Source organism: Phoxinus phoxinus (assembly GCF_949152265.1).
Source record: "Phoxinus phoxinus genome assembly, chromosome: 20".
Lineage (NCBI taxonomy): Eukaryota > Metazoa > Chordata > Actinopteri > Cypriniformes > Leuciscidae > Phoxinus > Phoxinus phoxinus.
The window spans coordinates 17,899,452-17,920,101 of record NC_136895.1 but is presented as its reverse complement, the minus strand read 5'-3'; the positions used below and the strand labels follow the sequence as shown (position 1 = coordinate 17,920,101).

Here is a 20,650-nt window from a genome sequence, read left to right as displayed (position 1 = left end):
TAGGCATTTCTAGGAATGAAAATCTGTCTGACTCCACCTACAAAACCTTCAGCCTGAATGCGATTGGCCACCAATGCACGACCTGATCTAAGTTAGTGACATCATTCAAGATGCCTCCCCAGAAGGCATCACTTTAGGCATAGGTTACTTTAGGACATTGTGGAACTGAAACACCGCACACCAACTTCACCTCCCAGGATGTCGTCTGTTCCCAAATGTTCTCCTGAGTTCCTTTGAACTGCATCATTTATCTTTATTGACAGCTAATTACTCTACTATTAGAGTTAATCATATGTAATGACCATTACAATTATAAATTACTACCCCCAACCAAAAGTTGCACTGCAGTGGTTTGTTTCAAAGTATTAAACAACGTCCCACATTACTATGGCTAATTTCAAGCTAGCAAAGCACAATATCCCCTGTGGAGTCAGATTGTTGTCATAATGATTAACTGAAAACAGATTCAGGAGTGAATTCAGAGCCTGAAATTTTGGACAACGTCGCCCCCTGACTTAGAAATTAAATTCTGAAAACAACTATAAGGAACTTCAACATGGGTTCTAAATATACACTAAAATAAAATATTCAGGAAATGGTTTTCCCTTAGCCAAAAGGTTTAGTGAGACATAGGGAATTGAGGGTTATTATTAGACATAAGTGATCTAATACTCCAGTGAATAGACTTGCACAATGTGACTGTTTAATCTTCTGACATTTAAAAGCATGTAACAAGTGCATTTATTTTTGACGGTTTATTAGATTAAAAGCCACAGTCCTCCTACGACATAGAAGTCAAGCTCTGAATAATCAAGATGTATTGAGCAATTGGCTGGTGGTCATGATGGTAATGCCATCCGTTTGCTTAATTTAGAGTCGCAATATGCCAAAATAATATCTAAATCTGTAACCAAGACTATAGAGAAGCCACATATTATTAGCTGTGTTTGCTAAAGGGAACCATCATAATAACATTAACCCTAAGTACTAAATTAACCAGTTCAGATTGGATTACATGAAACACTAACAGTTTTTTCGGGAAAATATAAAAATCTACTTGCATTCTCACAAACATTTTTCAAATCCTCAAATTTTGCTTAGACTAAGAGCGCCACCTAGTGGCAACAGAATGGTAGCGTGTACATAGGAAGACGATAGTACCACCTTTATGTAAAGAAAACTCCACAATTTTATTGAAACATCAAAAACAATTGAACAACTATTTCATGGTTTTAAAGACAGGTTCCATTTTAGCAAAACGTTCCTGAGCATTCAACAAGTGAAAAACAGAAAAGCCTAAAATCTAAAGATGTGGAATGGAGGGGAGGACAAAAAAAAAAAACTCAAACTTTACACAATGTAACCAATTATCTGTTTGTCTTTACACCATCAAAGTAAAAGTGGACTTAAAAATACAATTACAAAGCACGATTGGCAATGTACAAGCTGCAAAGTTTCTTTTCACATAACAGATACACAAGGGGTTTAAGTTAATAGCGTCGACCAAAGGCTCCGCCACCCTGTATTCCACTACCCTGAATCATTTGATTCGGTCGATTTAAGGCTCCAGAGAGTGACTGGGACGTCCCTGTCTGTATGTATCCACCTCGGCTATGGAGTAGAGTAGACAAATATTAGTTTCATGAGCAACAAAAGACATTTCCCATGATACTCTATTTACACAGTTATGTCTAGCCATGACAAACAAAAGCCTAAACCTTGATACCTTGCTATTCCACCTCGTGCCATGTGACCCTGTCCCGGAACACCTCGGTCTGCTCCTAAAAAGAAACGTAGTAGTAAGTTAGAGGGTAACATGCAACTTCTTAACATAATAGAAAGAAAGAAGAAGAAAAAAAAGACATACCTTGCCAATTTCTGTCCCCGTCCATTTTACGTCCAGGCTCCCAGTCCCTGTTGTCACGACTTCAAACAAGAAGCAGAGCAAAACAATTGAGTGAAGTGAATTTGCGACCATTTAATGAAGCGGCACATCTGACTAGATGAGACAAAAAGACCTACCTGCCTGGCACCGGCCTCATAGTATTCATTCCACGCTTTTCGTAGCCGCCACTCCAGTTGTCACGACTGTCCCTGCCATGTCTTTCCCGATCTGAAAAGTGCTGTAAATTGAGAAAGGAGGATGAGATGTTTCCCAATACCCGAAGATCAAATCTAATGAAGGTCTGTGAAGGGCTTTTCTTACCTGGTTGTCTCCTGACAAACCACCTCGGTTGTCTCTCCTGTTTGTAAGGGGGGGATGTAAATCATTACGATATAGTAGCAAAATCTATAGACAAATATCTAGACAGTTGGCTGCTGTTAGACATGTTAGACAGAGCTGGCATTACCTGTCCATCACATCATCCTGATAGCGGCTGCGGTCTCTGTGGTCAAAGTCTTGGTAGCGGTCTTGGCGTCCAAAATCCGACCGTCCATAGCGATCATCCATTGTCATTCTCTTCATCGGCCAGTCATCTTTTCTGTATATTTGGAAAATGAAAAAAAATTATAATAATTATAATACAGACACGCTGCATCCCACAGTCTAGGGCTGCACAATATATCAAAACTATCAAAATATTGCAAATGTATATTGTGATATGCATATCGTAATGGTTTACGATAACAGTTCAATTGTAATACTTCAACAGATTATGAAAAGTCCAATTTTTACTTTGACGCAGACAGCAGAGAATAGACTGGCACATGACTGTTTCATACGTGTGAGATGCGTAATGTTATCAGGCGCAATAAGCGACGCCTAATTTGTTCTTTTCTCCCACAGCTTATACGACCTAATACACATTTACATTTATTCATTTAGCAGAGGCTTTTATTCAAAGCGACTTACAAATGAGAACAATAGAAGCAATTAAACTAGCAGTAGGACAACAGTATGTAAGTGCTATGACCCTTCGCAGTTCAATCTAATGTAGTTTTTTTTAATAATTTTTTTTTTTTAGATGGAGAAAGTGTTAGTATTACTTAAGTGATGTCGAAAAAGATACGTCTTCAGCAATTTCTTAGAAATGGCTACGGACTCAGCAGCTCTGGTTGAGTTAGGCAGATCATTCCACCAGCAGGGAACAGTCATGGTAAAGGTCCGAGAAAGAGATGTTGTGCCTCTTTGAGATGGCACCACAAGACGCCGCTCGCTTGCAGAGCGCAAGTGTCTGGATGGCACATAAGTCTGAAGTAATGAGTTAAGGTACAAGGGAGCAGTGCCAGTGGATGTTCTGTAGGCAACCGTCAGTGACTTGAATTTGATGCGAGCGGCAACCAGTGCAATTTTGTGAGGAGAGGAGTGACGTGTGCTCTCTTCGGCTTGTTGAAGATCACTCAAGCTGCAGCATTCTGGATCAGTTGCAGAGGTTTGACAGTGCAAGCTGGGAGACCAGCCAGGAGAGCATTACAATAGTCCAGTCTGGATAGAACAAGCGCCTGAACAAGGAGTTGTGTAGCATGCTCTGATAGGAAAGGCCTGATCCTTCTGATGTTGTACAAGGCAAATCTGCATGACCGGGCAGTGCTAGCGATGTGGTCTGTGAAGATCAATTGGTCATCAATTACAACTCCAAGGTTCCTGGCTGATCTTGATGGAGTTATGGATGACGAGCCTAGCTGAATGGTGAAGTTGTGATGAAGTGCTGGGTTAGCCGGGATTACACACAAAATGATGTCAAAATGACCGTCTTAGCGAGTATTCACGTTAACGCAGTCAGTTGTGTCTTGGGTAGACTAAAAAGTTGAGAAAGAAAGAGCGCGTGTAACGATATATTGGTTCCAAAATTGACAGCAGCCTAATAAAACCTGCTTCTGTGTGTGTTAGGGCTGGGGCGGTATGATTTTTTTCTTATCGCGGTTGAAAAGCAATATAGAGCAGTATAGAGTTAAACCGCTTTAAATCGTTTTCATACAAAATATATATGTAACATAATTAGGTACTTTAGTTATTATTAACACAATAACGTAACACATGCAGGCTATGTTTCTCAACACTGAGAATGAATAAATCTCTGTGAAAGAGATATTTAATCTCAGAGAGCTTTTCTGGTTAAATAAAGGTTATATAAAATAAAGAATAAAAATAAACGCCTGTTTCTCCAGACTCGCGATTATCAGTAATCCACAAATCACAGCAATTTCATAATCACTAAGCCATAGCAATTTCAAATTTATTTAGATTTATTGTTCAGCATTACTTGAGCATTTTACAATTTGCATGGCTAAATGATGTCTTCCTCTTATCTGAGTGACCATGAATGACGGAGTATTTTAGTATAATCCATGCGATCACTCCATGTGATGATGGAATCCAGAGGATTAAGTTAACTCAATACAACTTTCCACATCCACCCCAGGCCGTTTACCTTCAGGAGTTAGAAGTACCTTAACTACTATACCAGGGCTCCAAACAAAAAAATCAAGTAAGGAGCCATTGGCTCCTAAAGGGGAAAAAAACAGGCGCCAAATAATTTTTTTAAGAGCCACATAACAATGCATTTACTTTTAGTCACCCTGTTGTGTGCATGTCTCTCCTCTTCTTACAGTTTCAGCATTTTCATCTTGTGAATGTTCTGGGAACTGAAGCTTATTTGGGAACTGAATGTCACTTCCGACTTATGAACTATATACAGTCAAATTAATTGTTTTATATAATAAATAATAAATTCACGCAGCTTGCATGCACGAGAAACTGCACGTGTTAACGGTGCAGTCTGTGGAGCATTCTTCGCGATTATGTGATCGCGTGCATTTTTATGCTTGTTACTGTCCCCTTTTTTGAAATGGTTAGTTCCTGTAATGAACTCCGTTTTCCCCGCTATTTCTTTGCCCGCTCTTGAACAAAAGTCACAAAAAATTGTTTGTGTCTCGTGATCATACCTCAGTAGGGCTGCACGATTTTGGCCAAAATGATAATCACGATTAATTATCACGATTATTTGTTGATTTGTCACATAGGCTAATTATAACTGGTTTTTACATTCATATTGTGCTACATTTCCTGCTAATGTGCATCAAAATAAAATGGGTCCTCTTATTCACCAAAATTCAGTGTATCTCCTGAATAAATAAAAATAAATAATTTATTAATATTTTAAATTGTATTTATATACATTGGGCCTCATTCATGAAACATTCGTAAATATACGAGTAAATATGTGAGTGATCTGCGCGTAAAGAGACCTTCCCGAAAACTCTTCTCCTGATTCACAAATACTTCGTAAACGTCAGATGTGATAGTGAAACGTGTGTGTGTGTGTTATGAATTCCAATCTGTCGTAAATGGGACGCGCGTTCACGCTCATTCTCAATTACCATAAATCCCGCCCATTAAATCCGACTGACAACTATATATGGGCATCATATTATGACACCAAACGAAGGATTTCAACATGTCTTCTTAAAAGCGAATGAAAAATAAAAATTTATCATTATCAGATAATATTTTATTATCAGAAGTTCATTCAAAACGCCACATAACAGGGCCGGATTAACCATTGGGCAATTGCCCAGGGGCCCAGGATATCTAAGGGGCCCTGGGCACCGTCAAATATTATGTCAAATATTATGATTAAAATGTCTCCACGATCTGCTTTTGAATAAATATCGTAGGATCGTGCATTCTATCAGTTTGCAGTTCTGGCGCCTCCGTCTCAACATACTGTACAGCGCGACGTATATTCACATGAAATGCAGAGGAACGGGACACTGTAGTTTATAAAAATTTATTATTTGCATGTGCTTTAAAGCCTTGCCGGTTAAACATGTCATTCGCTGCTGATGTGCTGTTCTAACGGGCGCTTTTCTGAGCGCAATAACGTTACACCCGCCGACGCGCACATGCACTAAAAGCCTACAGCGCCTGTTATTTCAAGCGTACATAGTGGCGTATCAGGTCCTAAAAAAAGCAAGCTTGGCAGATATTACAGATGCAGTTACTGGAGTTTCATCTGTTAATCGAACAGTCCCAGAAGTGAAGAGAAAATGGTTCGACAAGCTCGACTGCAAAAAACGAGTTCACTTCGAAAAAATATAGCCCAGCCCTATTGAGCAATTAATTATGTGATTAAAGTGTTCCGTTTGCAGATGCTATTACTGGCTCTTATAATAAAAGTAAAAAGAAAAAATATATGTAATTAATATAATAGCTATTTTTTCAAAATGCTGTGTAATGTCCCCGATTAAGGTGAATTAAAATGCAGCCTTATTAATGAGCAAAACGTTCGGAAGTTAAACGCACTATTTACACGTGGTTGGGAGCAGGTGTAGATTTCTTTCGTACCAACTAACATTTGGAAAATACGAACATTTTAATGAATCCGAAAATTTACGCCAGAACCACTTTACACACGATTTACACAATAATTCGTTCTGCTCGTGTTTCATGAATGAGGCCCATTGTATTTATAATAATTATTAGGATAGACTATAGATATTATCTTCTGTTATTATTATTATTACCTATTATTACATGGCTTGGTTAAATTCTAATGTAGAATGCAGTATGTTATTTCTTGATAAGACACAGTTGCCATGAAAAACATAGCGTTGTCACGGACACGGAAGCAATACAATCGTTTTTAAATCAATATTTTGTGTCAAATTATTGATTTATTTGGAAGGTAGCCATGTAAGCGGGATCCCGATGTCAGTGAATACAATTCTGTAGTTGTTATTTGAAGTCTCTCGCGCGCAGACACCCTCGGTCTCTCTCGCGCACTATTGCTCGCGCACAGACACACGCTGTCTCATCTCGCCCAGTTGAGTTCGCTTCGCTTTTGTTCAGTCCGGCAAAACATTCTAGTTTCTACATCTAGAAACTAAGCTGTGCGGTGCAGGGAACAACTCTGATTATTGGCTCGTCATGGAGCCAGCGCTAGATTGGCTTTGCAAAAAAAAAAAAAAAAAAAAAAAAAACTTTCATATGGAGCGTTCTATGAACAGAATGACGCATTTAAAATATCGCATATTTTTTGTTAGCAGAGGTGTGTCATGCGTGCTGGTGATTGACAGAGATGAGGATTGCTTGAAGAAGTCCAATATTTTTCGCTTTGACATTTTTTTTCTGGCACGAAAGGTGACATTCGCTTTACCCGTTCATATTTTGGCGCTTTCACTCAGTTCACACAAAGCGTCTCATTTCATGACGTTAACAAAACAAATGAAGCGATAGGCTACTGGTTATAAAACATGCATGTATGATGCAGATTTTACAATCAAAGGGAGTAAATTTGTATTGTCGCCAATGGCGACCTTGGCAGAAATTTCACTCGCAAATAAATATATTTGGTCGCAAATGCGACCATTTTAGTCGCAGTTTGGAGCCCTGTATACTGTCCTCGCTTATGCAATCCGTCAGACGGCGGGCCGCGGGAGTGGAAGGGGGATCGAGATGGATTCTTTATTGGTGTCGATTTTTAACGATAGGCCTCACGCATCTGTCAATCATCCCCGCTTGCTATTTGGGGAATAAACCCAGCGCTATGATTGGTCGAACTCTTCTTCTTTTGCTGTTGCTTGATTTGAGGACTGCGCATGCACAGAGGCGTCACCAGGTTTTTGCGTAGTTTAGAGTGACAAATCGTACCAGCTTACTTTGAGGTCAAAATGCGTATCCACTACGTAAATTGCGTACAGGTTGGCAGGTCTGCTGTTGTTAAATAAACCTAACGTAGGCCTGTCTGAAACTCTAAACCCCCTGGTTTAAACAGACGTTAAAATGACACAATGCTACAGTAAAACACTGCCATTTACTTTCAAAATTTGAAGGGATGCTTAAATAGAATGTGAAACATATGTTGTTATATCATGTTGTTTTTAATTTTACATTTATTTTAAACACTTACCATTATCGAATTTAATGAGTTCTCTTCAATATGGTGCAGCCCTACCACAGTCAAAGCTGACAAATCAAGGTGCTCCTGCTTCGTGAACTTACCCAAGGCATCAAGTAGAGTTGCAAGTGGGTGTGGAAACCTTGTCTTTTACTGGTTTGGCAAAACTGTTCGGCAACCCTACTTTATGCATACCTGCCATCCATGTCGTAAGGCCTCTTGACGGGACGTCGGTCCTGTTCAAAGCGTAGCTGATCCTGTTGCCGTCTCAGCTCCTCCCTCTCCCGATGAATGCGTTCCTGCTCACGCCGCCGCTCATACTCGATTCGGAGACGTTCACGCTCCAGGAACTCGCGCTCCCTGCGGTCGGCATCCAGCCGCTGTTTCTCCACCTCCAGAAAGTTGCGCTTCCTCAGCAATCTCTCCCTCTCCTCCCGCTCCCGAAAGAGGCGGATGCGCTCACGTTCCGAACGGCTGTCGCGGTCTCGCTCGCTGCATCGTAAACAAACCCCAGTTGGAAAATTGCTAGATTGATTTTTAGATCAAGACAAGATCAGGGCCAAAGGATAGAAGCATCAAATTTACCCAGAGTGCCTGCGTCTCTCCACCTCTCTAATCTCTCGTTCCCTCTGCCTCTGACGCTCTCTCTCTCTCTGCTCCTTAATTTGGTCAAATGACAAAATATCCTTCCTGTCCTTGCTAGAGGATTTACGGTCACGACTCTTAGTGCTCTGAAACAAAGATTGGCGTGTCATTTTAAAATGTTCAAAACCACACAAAGTAGTCTGAAAAATAACGGTTAAAACCACAAAACTTACTCGTTCTTTGCTTTTAGTCTTCACGCTGATGACTGGCTCTCCTTTTGACTTGTCCATCACAACAGTCCTCTCTCCTCCTTCTGTAACAGCAAGATTGAACCATTACGATTTGGATACCTTTGCATATTACTGAAGGTAGTTACAAATGTGAACGCAAGCTAATCTTGTTACCTTTTCCTTCAGAGTTTTCAGACTTCTCATCCTTGTTCTCAGATCTGTAAGGATGAAACCGCATGATGAGACCGTTAGTTATTTGGCATGCAGAGATGTCTAAATAAATACCATTGATTTAAAACTTACTTCTCAGTCTTCGAGTCCGAGGACTGTCTTCTGTCACTTCCAGGCTTTTTGGCATCGCTTTTTTCAGCAGGCTTCTTCCCAGCAGGCTCGTTCTTGGCCTAAATACAGATGGAGATCAATCAATTAGCTTTGACTCCACACCTGACGTCAATACTGATGCCAGCCACCCAATTCTGATGCAAGAGTTTAGAAATAAGGGCACTTGCACACTAGACAAAACTTTTGGAAGAAAATCCACGTTAGGGGGTGAAAATAAAATGGGAATACAACAAATCAGATGTCCAAAAGCAGAAATGTTATTGGTGAATGAGTTGCACCAATGGACACTCGCAGTTATCTCTGGCGAACTCTAGTATGTTAGGACCCAAATAATAAACAAAATCCCATACCTTTTCAACTGAAATCATCCGGCCATGCAGTTCGGTTCTGTGCAGATGGCTGATGCATGTTGTGGCCTCCTCGGTAGAGCACATCGTAACAAACCCATAGCACCGAGCGCCTGGGCTTCGGGCGTTTGTTACTACTTTCGCGCCAACAACCTGCAAGTAGTAGCAAACATGGATCAAGACACCCTCAAACCTAAGAACAACATTTCCAATGTGTAGTTTTCTATAACATGCAGACCTTGCCATATTTGCTGAACAGATTCTTTAGATCTGTCGCTCTTGTGGTTGAAGAGAGTCCACTGACCCAGAGGTTCCTTCCGCTAGCAGCAGCACTACCTGATGAGGCGCAAGATCAATTTACAATGTCCAGTAGGGCTGAACGATTAATTGCATTTGCGATAATATCGCGATATGATGAAACACGATTTTGTAATCGCAGAAGCTGCGATTACACTCTGGTCACGTGACACGCGATAGTAAAGCAGTCTGCACTGCAGATGAAGCATCAACTTGGCACGCTACGCATATAGGCCTGGTATAGGCTACAGGAAAGAACAGTTTGTTTAATTTATGTGATAGTGTTATACATTTTCCGATTCTGTATGGATTCAGATCATTTCAGAATCGAGTCTGAGCTTAGTTTTAAACACAGATGCGTGATGACGCTGCGTGTGCTTTATACACAATATTCTGCTTGCTTCTAATTCCTCTGTCACACACACATTCGAACCTTCCGAAAAATTGTCGTTCATAGTCTACAGTTCGGAAAAGTTGAAGTGAATTGGACGTTCGCGGGCTTCATTGCACTAGAAGATCATATGGCACTCGCTGTGAAATACGCGCGCTTGATGTTACTCTAGTAGTGCGCGGTCCCGCCCGCCGGTATTTTCCTTACAAATGCTCTATAAAGGCATCATAAGTCTTTTGGAATGCAGTTGGCTTATATATTAAAAATAAAAATATGAAAACCATCGACAGAAGCTGCTTTCAATTTCAAATACTCACGCCCACTTTGTGAAGAGCGCTCTCACATGCGGCTGTGAGCGACTCTGTCTACTTGTATGTAAAATGTACTTGCATCTCAAAATGCGTTTATGACGCGAAATTAATGTAAACAGTCAGTTATGTCTTAAGGTATTAAACAGACAGGACAAACCACATCTTATATTTCAAAAGATATCTGTACATAAGTGTGAAGCAGCTTATCTTATCTAAACTGAGAAAGAAAAATCACTTAATCACAGCTCTTGAATGGAAAACATTCAGACTACTCTTAAATACTGAAAGCACTCTTTGGTTATTGCTTGTAATGTTTTTTCCCCTCTTTGTTATTGATAGCTTTTATATTTTGAAGCTATTCGCTTATATAGCCTATTTAAAATTCTTAACATGTAATTGTATTAATTTAGTTTTTTAATGTGTAATTATTTTTAAAAGTAGCCTACTTATAATTACATATGTAATTAAATAAATATTTAAAGTTTTATTAATAAGATTAATTGATAAATAAATAAAAAGTCGATCGGCTCATGAGGTGCCTAAAGATTCCCATCCATATTTTACAATGATTTATTGCTTGTGTTTGTTGAATAATATAAAAGATAAAGAGCTTAAAAAATAATCGCATATCGCAATATTGGTAAAAATAATCGCAATTAGATTATTTTCCAAAATCGTTCAGCCCTAATGTCCAGAATCAATTTCTTGGTCAAAAGTAGTACTTCATTGCACACCCACCTTTATCATCTTTTGACTCAGGCTTGGTTGATGTATCCTCATCACCGCTAGAGAAAAAGAAAATGGTATTATGAGAAATTGAAAGGGCAAAATGAACGGGATCACCAGTGTTGATTAACAAATACCCACCTAGTGAAAACACAACCATAGTCAATGAACAAAGATTTGGATATTACAACTTGAATAGTCACGTGAAGCCCAATTAAATTAAACATACCTTGGACTAAGATGGCAAACCAAATTTCTGGTACATTACTTTTTGAAGGTAGAAAAAAAGACAAAATGGTAGACGAAATGCGCAGTCGTTTACACCTCCCAAGAGAACCCATACTTGTTAACAAAGGAGCCAATGAAACAGAGAAAGCCATTGTTCTAGTAGACAGAAAACAACAAACCTCTTTTTCTGATCATCACCACCCTGTACAGAGGACTCTTTGACTTCTGAAGACTCAGCAGGTTCAGTCTTCTTGCATTCCTCGTCTGCTTCTCCTTTAGACGCCATTTCCGAATCAACTGCGCTTTCGATATCGCGCAGACATGTTTCGCTAGCATTAGCGGCCTGAGTGGAAGTGCTCTCAGAGTCCACCAAATTGTCCTGAACGTTTTCTTGGTCCTTGCATGTTGAATCGACTTCACTTTGCTTTGTCGCGTCAACGTCCATTTCGCAGGCTGGCGATTCTGCTTCCAAATTGGCGGCCTCCTCTGCATTAGCAAGGTCGTGCACATTGTCTTCCTCTTTGTGAGAATCCCAGACTGAAGATTTCTCGTCTTCAGTCGGCTCTTCAGCGAAGTCTTCCTTAAGCGGCTCTGATATACAAGACCCGGCTACTTTCTCACTTTCTACGGATTTAACAGGAATAGAATGGCACAGAGTTTAATCACTTCTGAGACATTGCAATGTTAACGTGGAACTGGAATAGGACGTGACCCTCTGCTTTCTCATACACAAGCAAAGGCAAGCTACCCTATGAAGAGACTGGAAAAACCAAAGCAAGAACAAGCAACAAGCTTCCAGACAACAGGCCATTTCTTTTCAGTTCACCTGCACCCTGAAGCAGAGGGCGCACTGTTGACTAGGGAAAGCCACAAGACCTCCACCACAACCGAGTGTCCATCGTTGACTTTAGTACTTGAAGTGTCCATGATAATGAAGAAGCAGCTTGTGCTGTCTTTACAGGAAATTTGTTTCTTTTCAAACAAGCAAATGGTCCATTAGTGAAATCTCCAATTAACAAACTGAGTCCTACAGTGATTTTGCGTCAGCATGATCCAGTTCTTCTTGTCTTCTCTTCGTTGTCTTCTTTAAGCAACCTAGAAACACTAAATTGCATCTGCAACAACCATTTAAACCAACCAATGTACTAACTGAAACAGATTACTGACTCTCTGCATATCTTTGCCTTACAAAAGAGCATTTGAGTGACTATAACATCATTCTAAATTGATATTAATGGCTAAATGCCCAATGTCAGCAATGCAGAAAGCCAGTAATCAACTTTGGATTTCCAGTCTCTTTTATACCTGGAAAACCTGATACATTTACACTAAAGGACCTTAAGGCTTCACCATGACATTAAGAGTAATTCCAGAACCCCATACAGTACCTTTTTCGCTTTTGGTGTCCTCGCATCCAGGCTCTCCATCATCCTCCTGCTAAAGATAGAAAATGAGTGAAGACGAACAAATGAAACCCAACAATGGGCACCATTAACAATTTGTTTGTTCATGTTAAATAAGAGGCGATCTGGCGCTGAAACGTGTTGTTTTTTAAATTATGCAGTGTGTTCGTAGCCGCTGTTATTAATGACAGAAGGCAACAGTGTTCTCTTGTTGCTCGTGCAGTCTTCTTAGGGCTGCACGATTATGAAAAAAAATCATAACTGTCAATTATTCCCTTTTTTGTAAGGGAATTGTAATTGCGATGATTACAATCGTCACAATCTTCATTGAATATATATATATATACATATATTTATGCATATTATAATACATTTGTTTACACAAAAATTGTTGACACACACGTACTGTCCCCCTTTACTTAGCATACACATAAATTGTAAGAATATTACTAATAGTAAAGAATACTGATAAATAAACATTAGGCCTATGCTAATATAGCAGTCCCAAACTAGTGATACAATGTTGGTATGAGCCACCACAGTCATTTAAAAATATAAAAAATAGCACAAAGAGAAAATAGAGGCATTTTGGGGTTATGGAAATGACAGTTACCATGGTGAATACACATTACAAGAACTGTTAATGAAACATGGAAACTGCTCCTGGCGAATAGAATGAAAATCATACCTGCATGCAAATCCTTCTCAGCTAGCTCACGACGTACCAGTAACGTGATTTATTGGTATTTGACTTTTATTTCGTGACTTACTAATTTACAACGTAACGACGTTGCATGCTCGTAGTTTCTTTTGCACTTTATATACAGTGAAACGATATACAGCGTGCTGCCGCTACATTTGCATGTGCAATTGTAGAGAGCGCGCTACGAGCACAGTATAACGGCTGACAGGAAAGTCAGTTTTTCTGAGGTGAGAGACTTTTTATTTCAGCGTACACTTACGTCACTGGTAGTTCCTATTGTGCTGGGTTCTCTGAAGTAGGCGTGGTTCGCCTCTCATAACACTAAACACACTCAAAGTGGATTTTCTTTTGTAATCGCAGCTTTGATCGCTTATGTAATCGTGGCATCCGTAAAGGCGAGCATACACTGTGCGATTTTGAGCCGAATTCTGACTTGTGCGACTCTTTCGGGCAGGCCGATTTTCAGCACGAAAGGCGATAAACCTCTCCCGGCCGGCAATCGGATGGTCAGATGAATTTCTGGCATGTCAGTAATTTTGGTTGCTCCTCGTGAGGGTATCGCACAGTTGTAGCAGAGCTACGAACGATTGCCGGACTCACGATTTGAACGCTCACTGCGCCTGCGCGAAAACAGAAGTTTAACCATTTTATCTTTAATGCGGCAAGAAAGAAAATGAAAAGAGGGAGCTCTAGCTATCAGACTAGCTACAAATTATTGTTGCTTACCTATAGTTCGTGTTGCAAAATGGATAAACCATATTACCCACGTCTTCCAAGCCACCTGCGATGTAGCTACACGTGCCTCTTTTATTCATTTTTTAAACAATGTTCATGTTAAACAAGCTGTTTTTGAAATAAACCCGATTTAATTTTCATTGATGACTGATTATTGCAGTGTTCGGACATATTATAGACTATAGTTTTAATTATAGGCCTATAGTTCATTGTAATCGACCTAAATGTTTTTAGACAATTTTCAATGAGGAGGAGTAATCTTCGCAGCATGTCGTTTATGCGCTATGAAAATATTGCATGGCAAATTAATTAGGCTATAATAGCCTATCAATTTAATAATAAAAGTAGGCCTTCCCTAATAATAATACAACAACACTAATAATAATGTAATACATACATTGGAAATGTTAAATACTCTTAATATTGATAGCTGATGCTTGTTTTGACAATATATCTGGATACAAGATATCACGGTCTATTGGCGCAACCCGGCACGGGGGTTTATCGCGCATATTTCACACGTATAGTGGGAGCAGTCAAGTCGCAGCTCGTCGTTCGGACCATATAGTGGGAGCACAAAAAACGCAAGCTTTGGCTCTACATCACATGCAATCTACTCGTTCAGTGCGAGTAGGTAACCTGGTTGAAATCACAGTGTATGCCCGCCTTAATCGCAATCGCGATAAGAAACTTGATTAATTGTGCAGCCCTACTTCACATAGACGAGTGCTTCAATCTATCGCTCAACGCTGTTGTGGAGACTCATTCGTTCTAGTGAAATAACAAAAAATCAGACCAGGTGACTTTTGATATGAAAAAGTCTCTACTTTCAAATTTGGTCTTTTTTTTTATTTCAACAATAAATATCGGTTTGTGGTTCTTTAATGTGTCTGACACATCGCTGTAGAGCCTCAGTTAAAGCTGCTCGTGAACCGATCATCTCTTCCTTCTAGTTAATTTATAGCATCAAATAAACATGAATGCACATAAGGAATGTTATTTTAACCGCGGAAAGACGTCCGTACACTTAATTATTCAAGTTCAAATCCTCCAACGTTAATCTACTAACTCTCCTGACTGCTTTGTCGGACAAAAATGGCAGATTATTATTGGTCAGACCAATGATTGATTGATCAAACTCCCTGTGAGGGGTCAATTGAAGTGCTCTTTTTTCATACCATGAAAAAAATACCTGCTTTACATGAAAATGTGATCTGTAAAATCATTGTGCATCACAGATAGACTTGAGTCATATATTGTTGAAAAGGTCTTAACTAGCAGAGTACAAGAAGCATATTTGTTTCAGTTAGCCAAGTATGGTACTCTACCAACTATTGGTATGAAAAAGAGCCGCTGACGCACGTGTAAACAGTATACAGCTGTAAACCATAGTCAGTAAACCATAGTAGATCACATTGATTGTAAAAATGAAAAAATTATTGTAGCCTAATGCGCTGTGCCACTGTTTGTATTAGTTTTGAGCCTATGCTTTATTTTCAGTTTTGCACTTTATTTCGTTTTTGCTCTTGATCTGGTTTGTTTAATAAATATTATTTTTTATATTAAAATGGACGTGCCTTTTGTGTTTAAGAGTAAAGCTTTAAGTTAATAGTCTATTTGTCTCAGCCGCGAAGCTGCGCTCCTGTGTTCACCCTCACTCTGCGAGCTGCTGCGAGCGGTCAGTTATTATAATACATACGATAAAAACAATTGTCTAAATTATGTTGCATATTCCTCAAAAGTTCTTGTGATGATATCACTAGTTGACAACAGTACTATTTTCGGAAATCATAGGCTATGATATTGCGCAGGTGCACGTGATGCAACGCTGTCAGAGCCGACAGACTCGCGTGTCAGACTCATTTCAGTGCAAAATAATTAGGTCAAAAACGTTTTAATATACTGCAAATAGCCTACAATTTTTTTATGTTTATTTATAATTCATTTAGGTGGACAACAAGGCTACCAAGAACTGCGCACAGTGCGCAGCTAATTAATTTAATGGTTTTTTTCCTAACGTCATTTTTAATTGAAAATTTCAGGACTTCAGTCGACCAAGATTTCCTTTGGTTGATTACAGCCCTACTAGATTTGCGATATATGTGGAGTTCGCCGAAAAGGGCCATCATTGCAGCCTGTGCATATGCTTCAGTTATTGTGTGAAAGAGAGATCTCAGGACTAGTGAGAGGATACTGTGTTTAAATATTGGCTTTAACGAGGAGCAGTGGGTCCGAAATTTTAGGATGAGCAAGCCAACCTTTGATATGTTGTGTCAACGTGTGTCCACATTTATCTCCTACGACGTTTCGTCGAGCCACAAGAAGCACTTTGAACACTGACTGTACAGGATACAATATAAAGCATACAAGCATAATGTTGCATGTGTTAGCACGCACAGACATATGCATACTATTGTGTTTTGTTTTGTTAAATGTGTCTAGACTCTGTTCATAGTGATTTCTACATCCACTTAAGCCCATATCTTATTTTATGTATGGGATGTATTTATTGTATGTATTTTAATAGTATACATTTTTAATTCAATACTCTGTAATTTCTGTTTTAATTTAACCAGGGACAGGGATTGAAAATTAGTCATGGCTATAAACCTGTATGCATGGCATTTACTTTGTATTCTTTATAAAGCAATGCTCTATGCATTTGTCCCTGTCAAATAAACATTAAATAAATACATAAATAAAGCCATCCGTCCCTTTTCATATGTGCGTCGAGGTTTCTCTCATCATTAAACTGTGGAGACGTAACATAATGCCTCGGAAATTTCGATCTGTCGGTTTACATGACAGTCACATATCTGATTTATGAACGAGGCCTGAAACCTATCTTGAAATATCCAAATGCATGCGTTTTTTTCCTGTTTACACGGTCATAGAACACATCCGATCTGTGTCACATATGAGGAAAAGAAAAAAATCGTAATTGGGTCACATTTCACTGACAGTGTAAACAAGGACAGATAAATTTAGGGTGGGTTGAACCAATTAGGATGAACTTAAGCACAGTTTAAAGCTAATCTAGGATTTGTTGATCTGGGCTTTATTTTAAATTGATTTGTGCACTGGTGTTGCACCAGTTCATTTTAAAAACAGATTAGAATTCTAACCTGCGATTAAAACTTCCATTTACGATAAATTTTCTCCGTCATGATGGATTCGCCGTTGTAATTAAACAGTAACAATGTTTATATTCCATTTCCTTCTTTAAAAACCAGAAACTCTCTCTGATGATAATAGCCCTTGCCAATAAAGGAAATAAACTAGAATGTCAGCTGTCTTAATAAACTACTCGTAGAGAGACCATTACTGATAAAGCAGGTAATGAAAATATTGCGGCAGCGCGTTCGAGATTTCATAAGCCTGGAAATATATAGTATCAATTAATGAAGTAATAAGGCATCATATAATGTATGACAAAACAACCGCGATAAGAAAAAAAACCTGGCATGATTCGCAGAGTGACAATCTCCAGTCTTGACAGCGCCACACTGTCCGTTTGAGTATATAAATGATATAAATATAAATAAATATATTCCTCTCTTCTTTGTCCGACAGCAGGCGTCCCGGACTCGATAGCAGGCGTAACAACCCTCACACTCTGCCGGCTCAATGCGCTTTATTTTTCATTTGTAATAAAAGAAACCTGAGGACACAACCACTCTTTCGGTCTTTGTTCAATCAGCCACATATTTTATTTGTAGGTGCAATTTATTTTATCTAAACCTCATCTGGTTTAGCTGGTTAAATCTTTAATTGAGATTTAAATCTGAGTTTAAAGTCTTGAAGCAATAGGATTCAAGTTCATCTATTTTAAATATAAATTAACTCCAGGATAAAAATTATGGTTTAAATTTAAACCTGCTTTTTTTTTAAACAAGGTTTAAAGTTTGGTTCAACAGAACTATTACATAAACCTTGATTTAATCAAGATTAATCCTTATTGGTGCAACCCACCCATAGAAAATTTAACTACGGCGCGCACAATTAAATTTTCCTCGTGTCTCTGCACGTGTTTTGCGAATAAGCCATGCACACCTCAAAACTATGCACTCTAATGATGACCTTGCTTAATCAACCATCGATACATTTTATCAAAGAACCTATTAACGACAATTAATCAATATTTTAATTGTTGGCATCCCTACGTGCCCCCCCTCCCCTCCCCTCCAAAATGTCAACTTCCTTGAATACCTGACACGGCACATCCTGGTTTTCTTCCATGTCTGCGTCATTAGCCTTTATTTCCTGAAAGCCAAAGAAAGTGTCACTCAATGTGCAATAAGAACTAGGGTTATTATTGTTAACTAAAACTATTCAAAAAAAAAAAATTTGTTAATTGAAAGAAAGCTGAAATAAAATATAAATATTATTTGGAAAAGAAACTAAACGAAAATTAGAAATGCTGCCTTGGCAATAAACTGAAACAAGTTTAAGTTGAAGCACTAACATTATTAAAAGGAAATTAATAAATAACAAAACTTAAACTAAAAGAAAAATAAGTTAAACCTAAATAGCAATATATAAACAAAAACACAGTGAAATTACTAAAAATTAAACAAATTAACATGAAAATTAACAATAAAACTAAAACCAAAGCTAGTTCAAAATATTAATAAAACAATAATAAAAACTAAAATAAGAACTGAGCTGCGGTATTATTAGCAAATATTAAAACCTCACCTCCTCCACTTCAGATTTACTCATAACTTCATCATCAGCATCCTCCGCATCATGGTTATTTGCGGCATCCTCCCTCAGGCTGTCAGCGTTTTCTTCATTTGATAAAGTATCTAGGACCTCGTCGTCATATTCGTCTCCATCAGTCCCGCCTCCATTGCCCATATCGGCTTCATCCAGAACATTCATGTCCATGATATCCATCTCATGAAGGCTATCTGGGATAGCATCTGGATCCTCCTAAAGAAGGAAAATAAATTGTTAGTTGTGATAAACCTATGCAAAATAACCAGGTCAGATCATATCCATCAACAACTTCATATTACAGAGCACCTGGCCATCAACAGAATCCTCCTCAAGGGTGCCATCTTCAGCCTCATCAGGTTCATCTTTGCTCTTTCCTATAGACAGAAACAAATTCCATTTCAAACCAACTTAAAATCACCATGAAATCAAAACTGTCCGATATATCAGCCGCCATATCGGAATCGGCCAATATATGTTAATTTTTTATGTTATCAGCCCGATAAGAAAATGTGCCAGATATATTAAAGCAGATAAATAATGGATTATTTCCTTCAGGTGAGACTCTTCAGATGTGCACTGTTCGCCATGATGGTTTTTTTTTGCTTGAAATATGATTGGAAAGGAAACTACAGTTAAGTGCCACATGTGCAGCACAAGTCTGTTATATAGGCTAACGTTACATAAAATTATTATTTTGGGAGAACTAACCCTTTAACCATCGTGAGATCAGTATTGTGTATAGAACCGAATCATGACACGAGTGTTTTGTTACATTACATTTGTTCATTACATTTATAATTTAAATGAAAAACCTTCAAACACAGTATATCAGTACATCAAAGAGAAAACATCTCGCTTTTACCTTTTGGAGTTCGCCTAGGTGTTTTCTTAGGCGTTATCTCAAGGTGTACAACAATCTCATCTGGATTACCGCCCTCCTCTTCAATAGCCTGAAACGAAAGTATGACAGTCTAATACAAAAATGATTGCCATCCATTGCCTATTGTTTACATAGTCACACAACTCATTTTTATTCTACACTGACAACCTATTGTATTCGCTGCATATTACGTAAGCCTTAAATCCAAAACATCCAGCAAGGCCAATTTGATGCCTGAAACAGTCAGACAGGCGTGCATGAATTATTATATAACGTTACATAAACGTATATACTTTTGCGCATAACAAAATAGCAGTAACAATCCAGAACATCATTCATCATAACAATAAAAACTGAGTACGAATATAAACAGCACATGTACTGCGGTAAGCATAACGTTACACCCCAGTAACTCAAGACCATGCAAAGCATGTTTATTCATATGTAATAAAGAGTTGAAAAATTATAAGATATGGATATTTCTCGGGGTCCACTTGCCTTTTTGAGTCTCTCTGAAAGCAGGCTCTTGTTGCCGCTAATGTCGAGATTTCGGCGCTTCAGCTCGGCCTTCAAATCGATCACTCTCAGCTCCGATAACTTACGAACCCCCGCTTCCACAGGCCCCACATCTGCCGTCGAAGACTCTGACATGTTTTCGGGTTGTGAATATAATCGTGGAAATAGACCAATGAGTCTCTTTCTACCCCGCGAGCACTCACCAGATTGTAGATAGGACACGATATACAGCGTTTCTCACTCGAAACAAAATGGCGCAGTCGGCTACAGCCATGCGCATGCGTCTGCCTTGGGAGTTCAGTTTTAGCGCATGCGCATAGACGTCACAATATTCGCGGTCAGTTTGACAGGAGTTTGCCAGCGCGGGAGTGTGAGTTTTTTTTTTGCTGATAT

At 38.9% G+C, this 20,650-nt stretch overlaps 1 protein-coding gene across 5 annotated transcripts; it reads right to left on the bottom strand.

Moving 5' to 3' along the window:
• Window positions 1-1,165: 1,165 nt before the first annotated feature.
• safb (scaffold attachment factor B) lies at window positions 1,166-20,619 on the bottom strand. 5 transcript variants are annotated; one of them, XM_079592870.1, is made up of 21 exons: window positions 20,240-20,619; window positions 19,724-19,811; window positions 19,168-19,235; window positions 18,838-19,074; window positions 18,349-18,402; window positions 12,687-12,735; window positions 11,478-11,922; window positions 11,083-11,129; window positions 9,584-9,681; window positions 9,349-9,498; window positions 8,960-9,057; window positions 8,831-8,874; window positions 8,660-8,739; window positions 8,427-8,572; window positions 8,037-8,333; window positions 2,352-2,483; window positions 2,207-2,243; window positions 2,023-2,123; window positions 1,868-1,926; window positions 1,727-1,781; window positions 1,166-1,611 (listed from the first exon to the last, which is right to left on the bottom strand). In XM_079592870.1, the coding sequence occupies exons 1-21, from the start codon at window positions 20,390-20,392 to the stop codon at window positions 1,491-1,493; spliced, it is 2,559 nt and encodes an 852-aa protein (XP_079448996.1). In that variant the 5' UTR covers window positions 20,393-20,619; the 3' UTR covers window positions 1,166-1,490. The 5 variants fall into 5 exon arrangements, 4 of the variants coding, with proteins under 4 accessions (XP_079448996.1, XP_079448997.1, XP_079448999.1 ...); XM_079592871.1 differs by having other exon boundaries at window positions 9,584-9,677; window positions 11,079-11,129; window positions 20,240-20,534; XM_079592873.1 differs by having other exon boundaries at window positions 9,584-9,677; window positions 11,079-11,129; window positions 12,687-12,732; window positions 20,240-20,527.
• Between the last annotated feature and the right edge of the window lie 31 nt (window positions 20,620-20,650).

Coding starts and splice junctions, on each gene's coding strand:
- safb (XM_079592870.1), bottom strand. CDS start 20,392: ATGTCAGAGTCTTCGACGGCAGATGTGGGGCCTGTGGAAGCGGGGGTT. Junction 11,923..12,686: donor GGACACCAAAAGCGAAAAAG/GTACTGTATGGG, acceptor TTAAATCCGTAG/AAAGTGAGAAAGTAGCCGGG. Junction 2,484..8,036: donor CCTTACGACATGGATGGCAG/GTATGCATAAAG, acceptor CCAAATATACAG/AAAAGATGACTGGCCGATGA.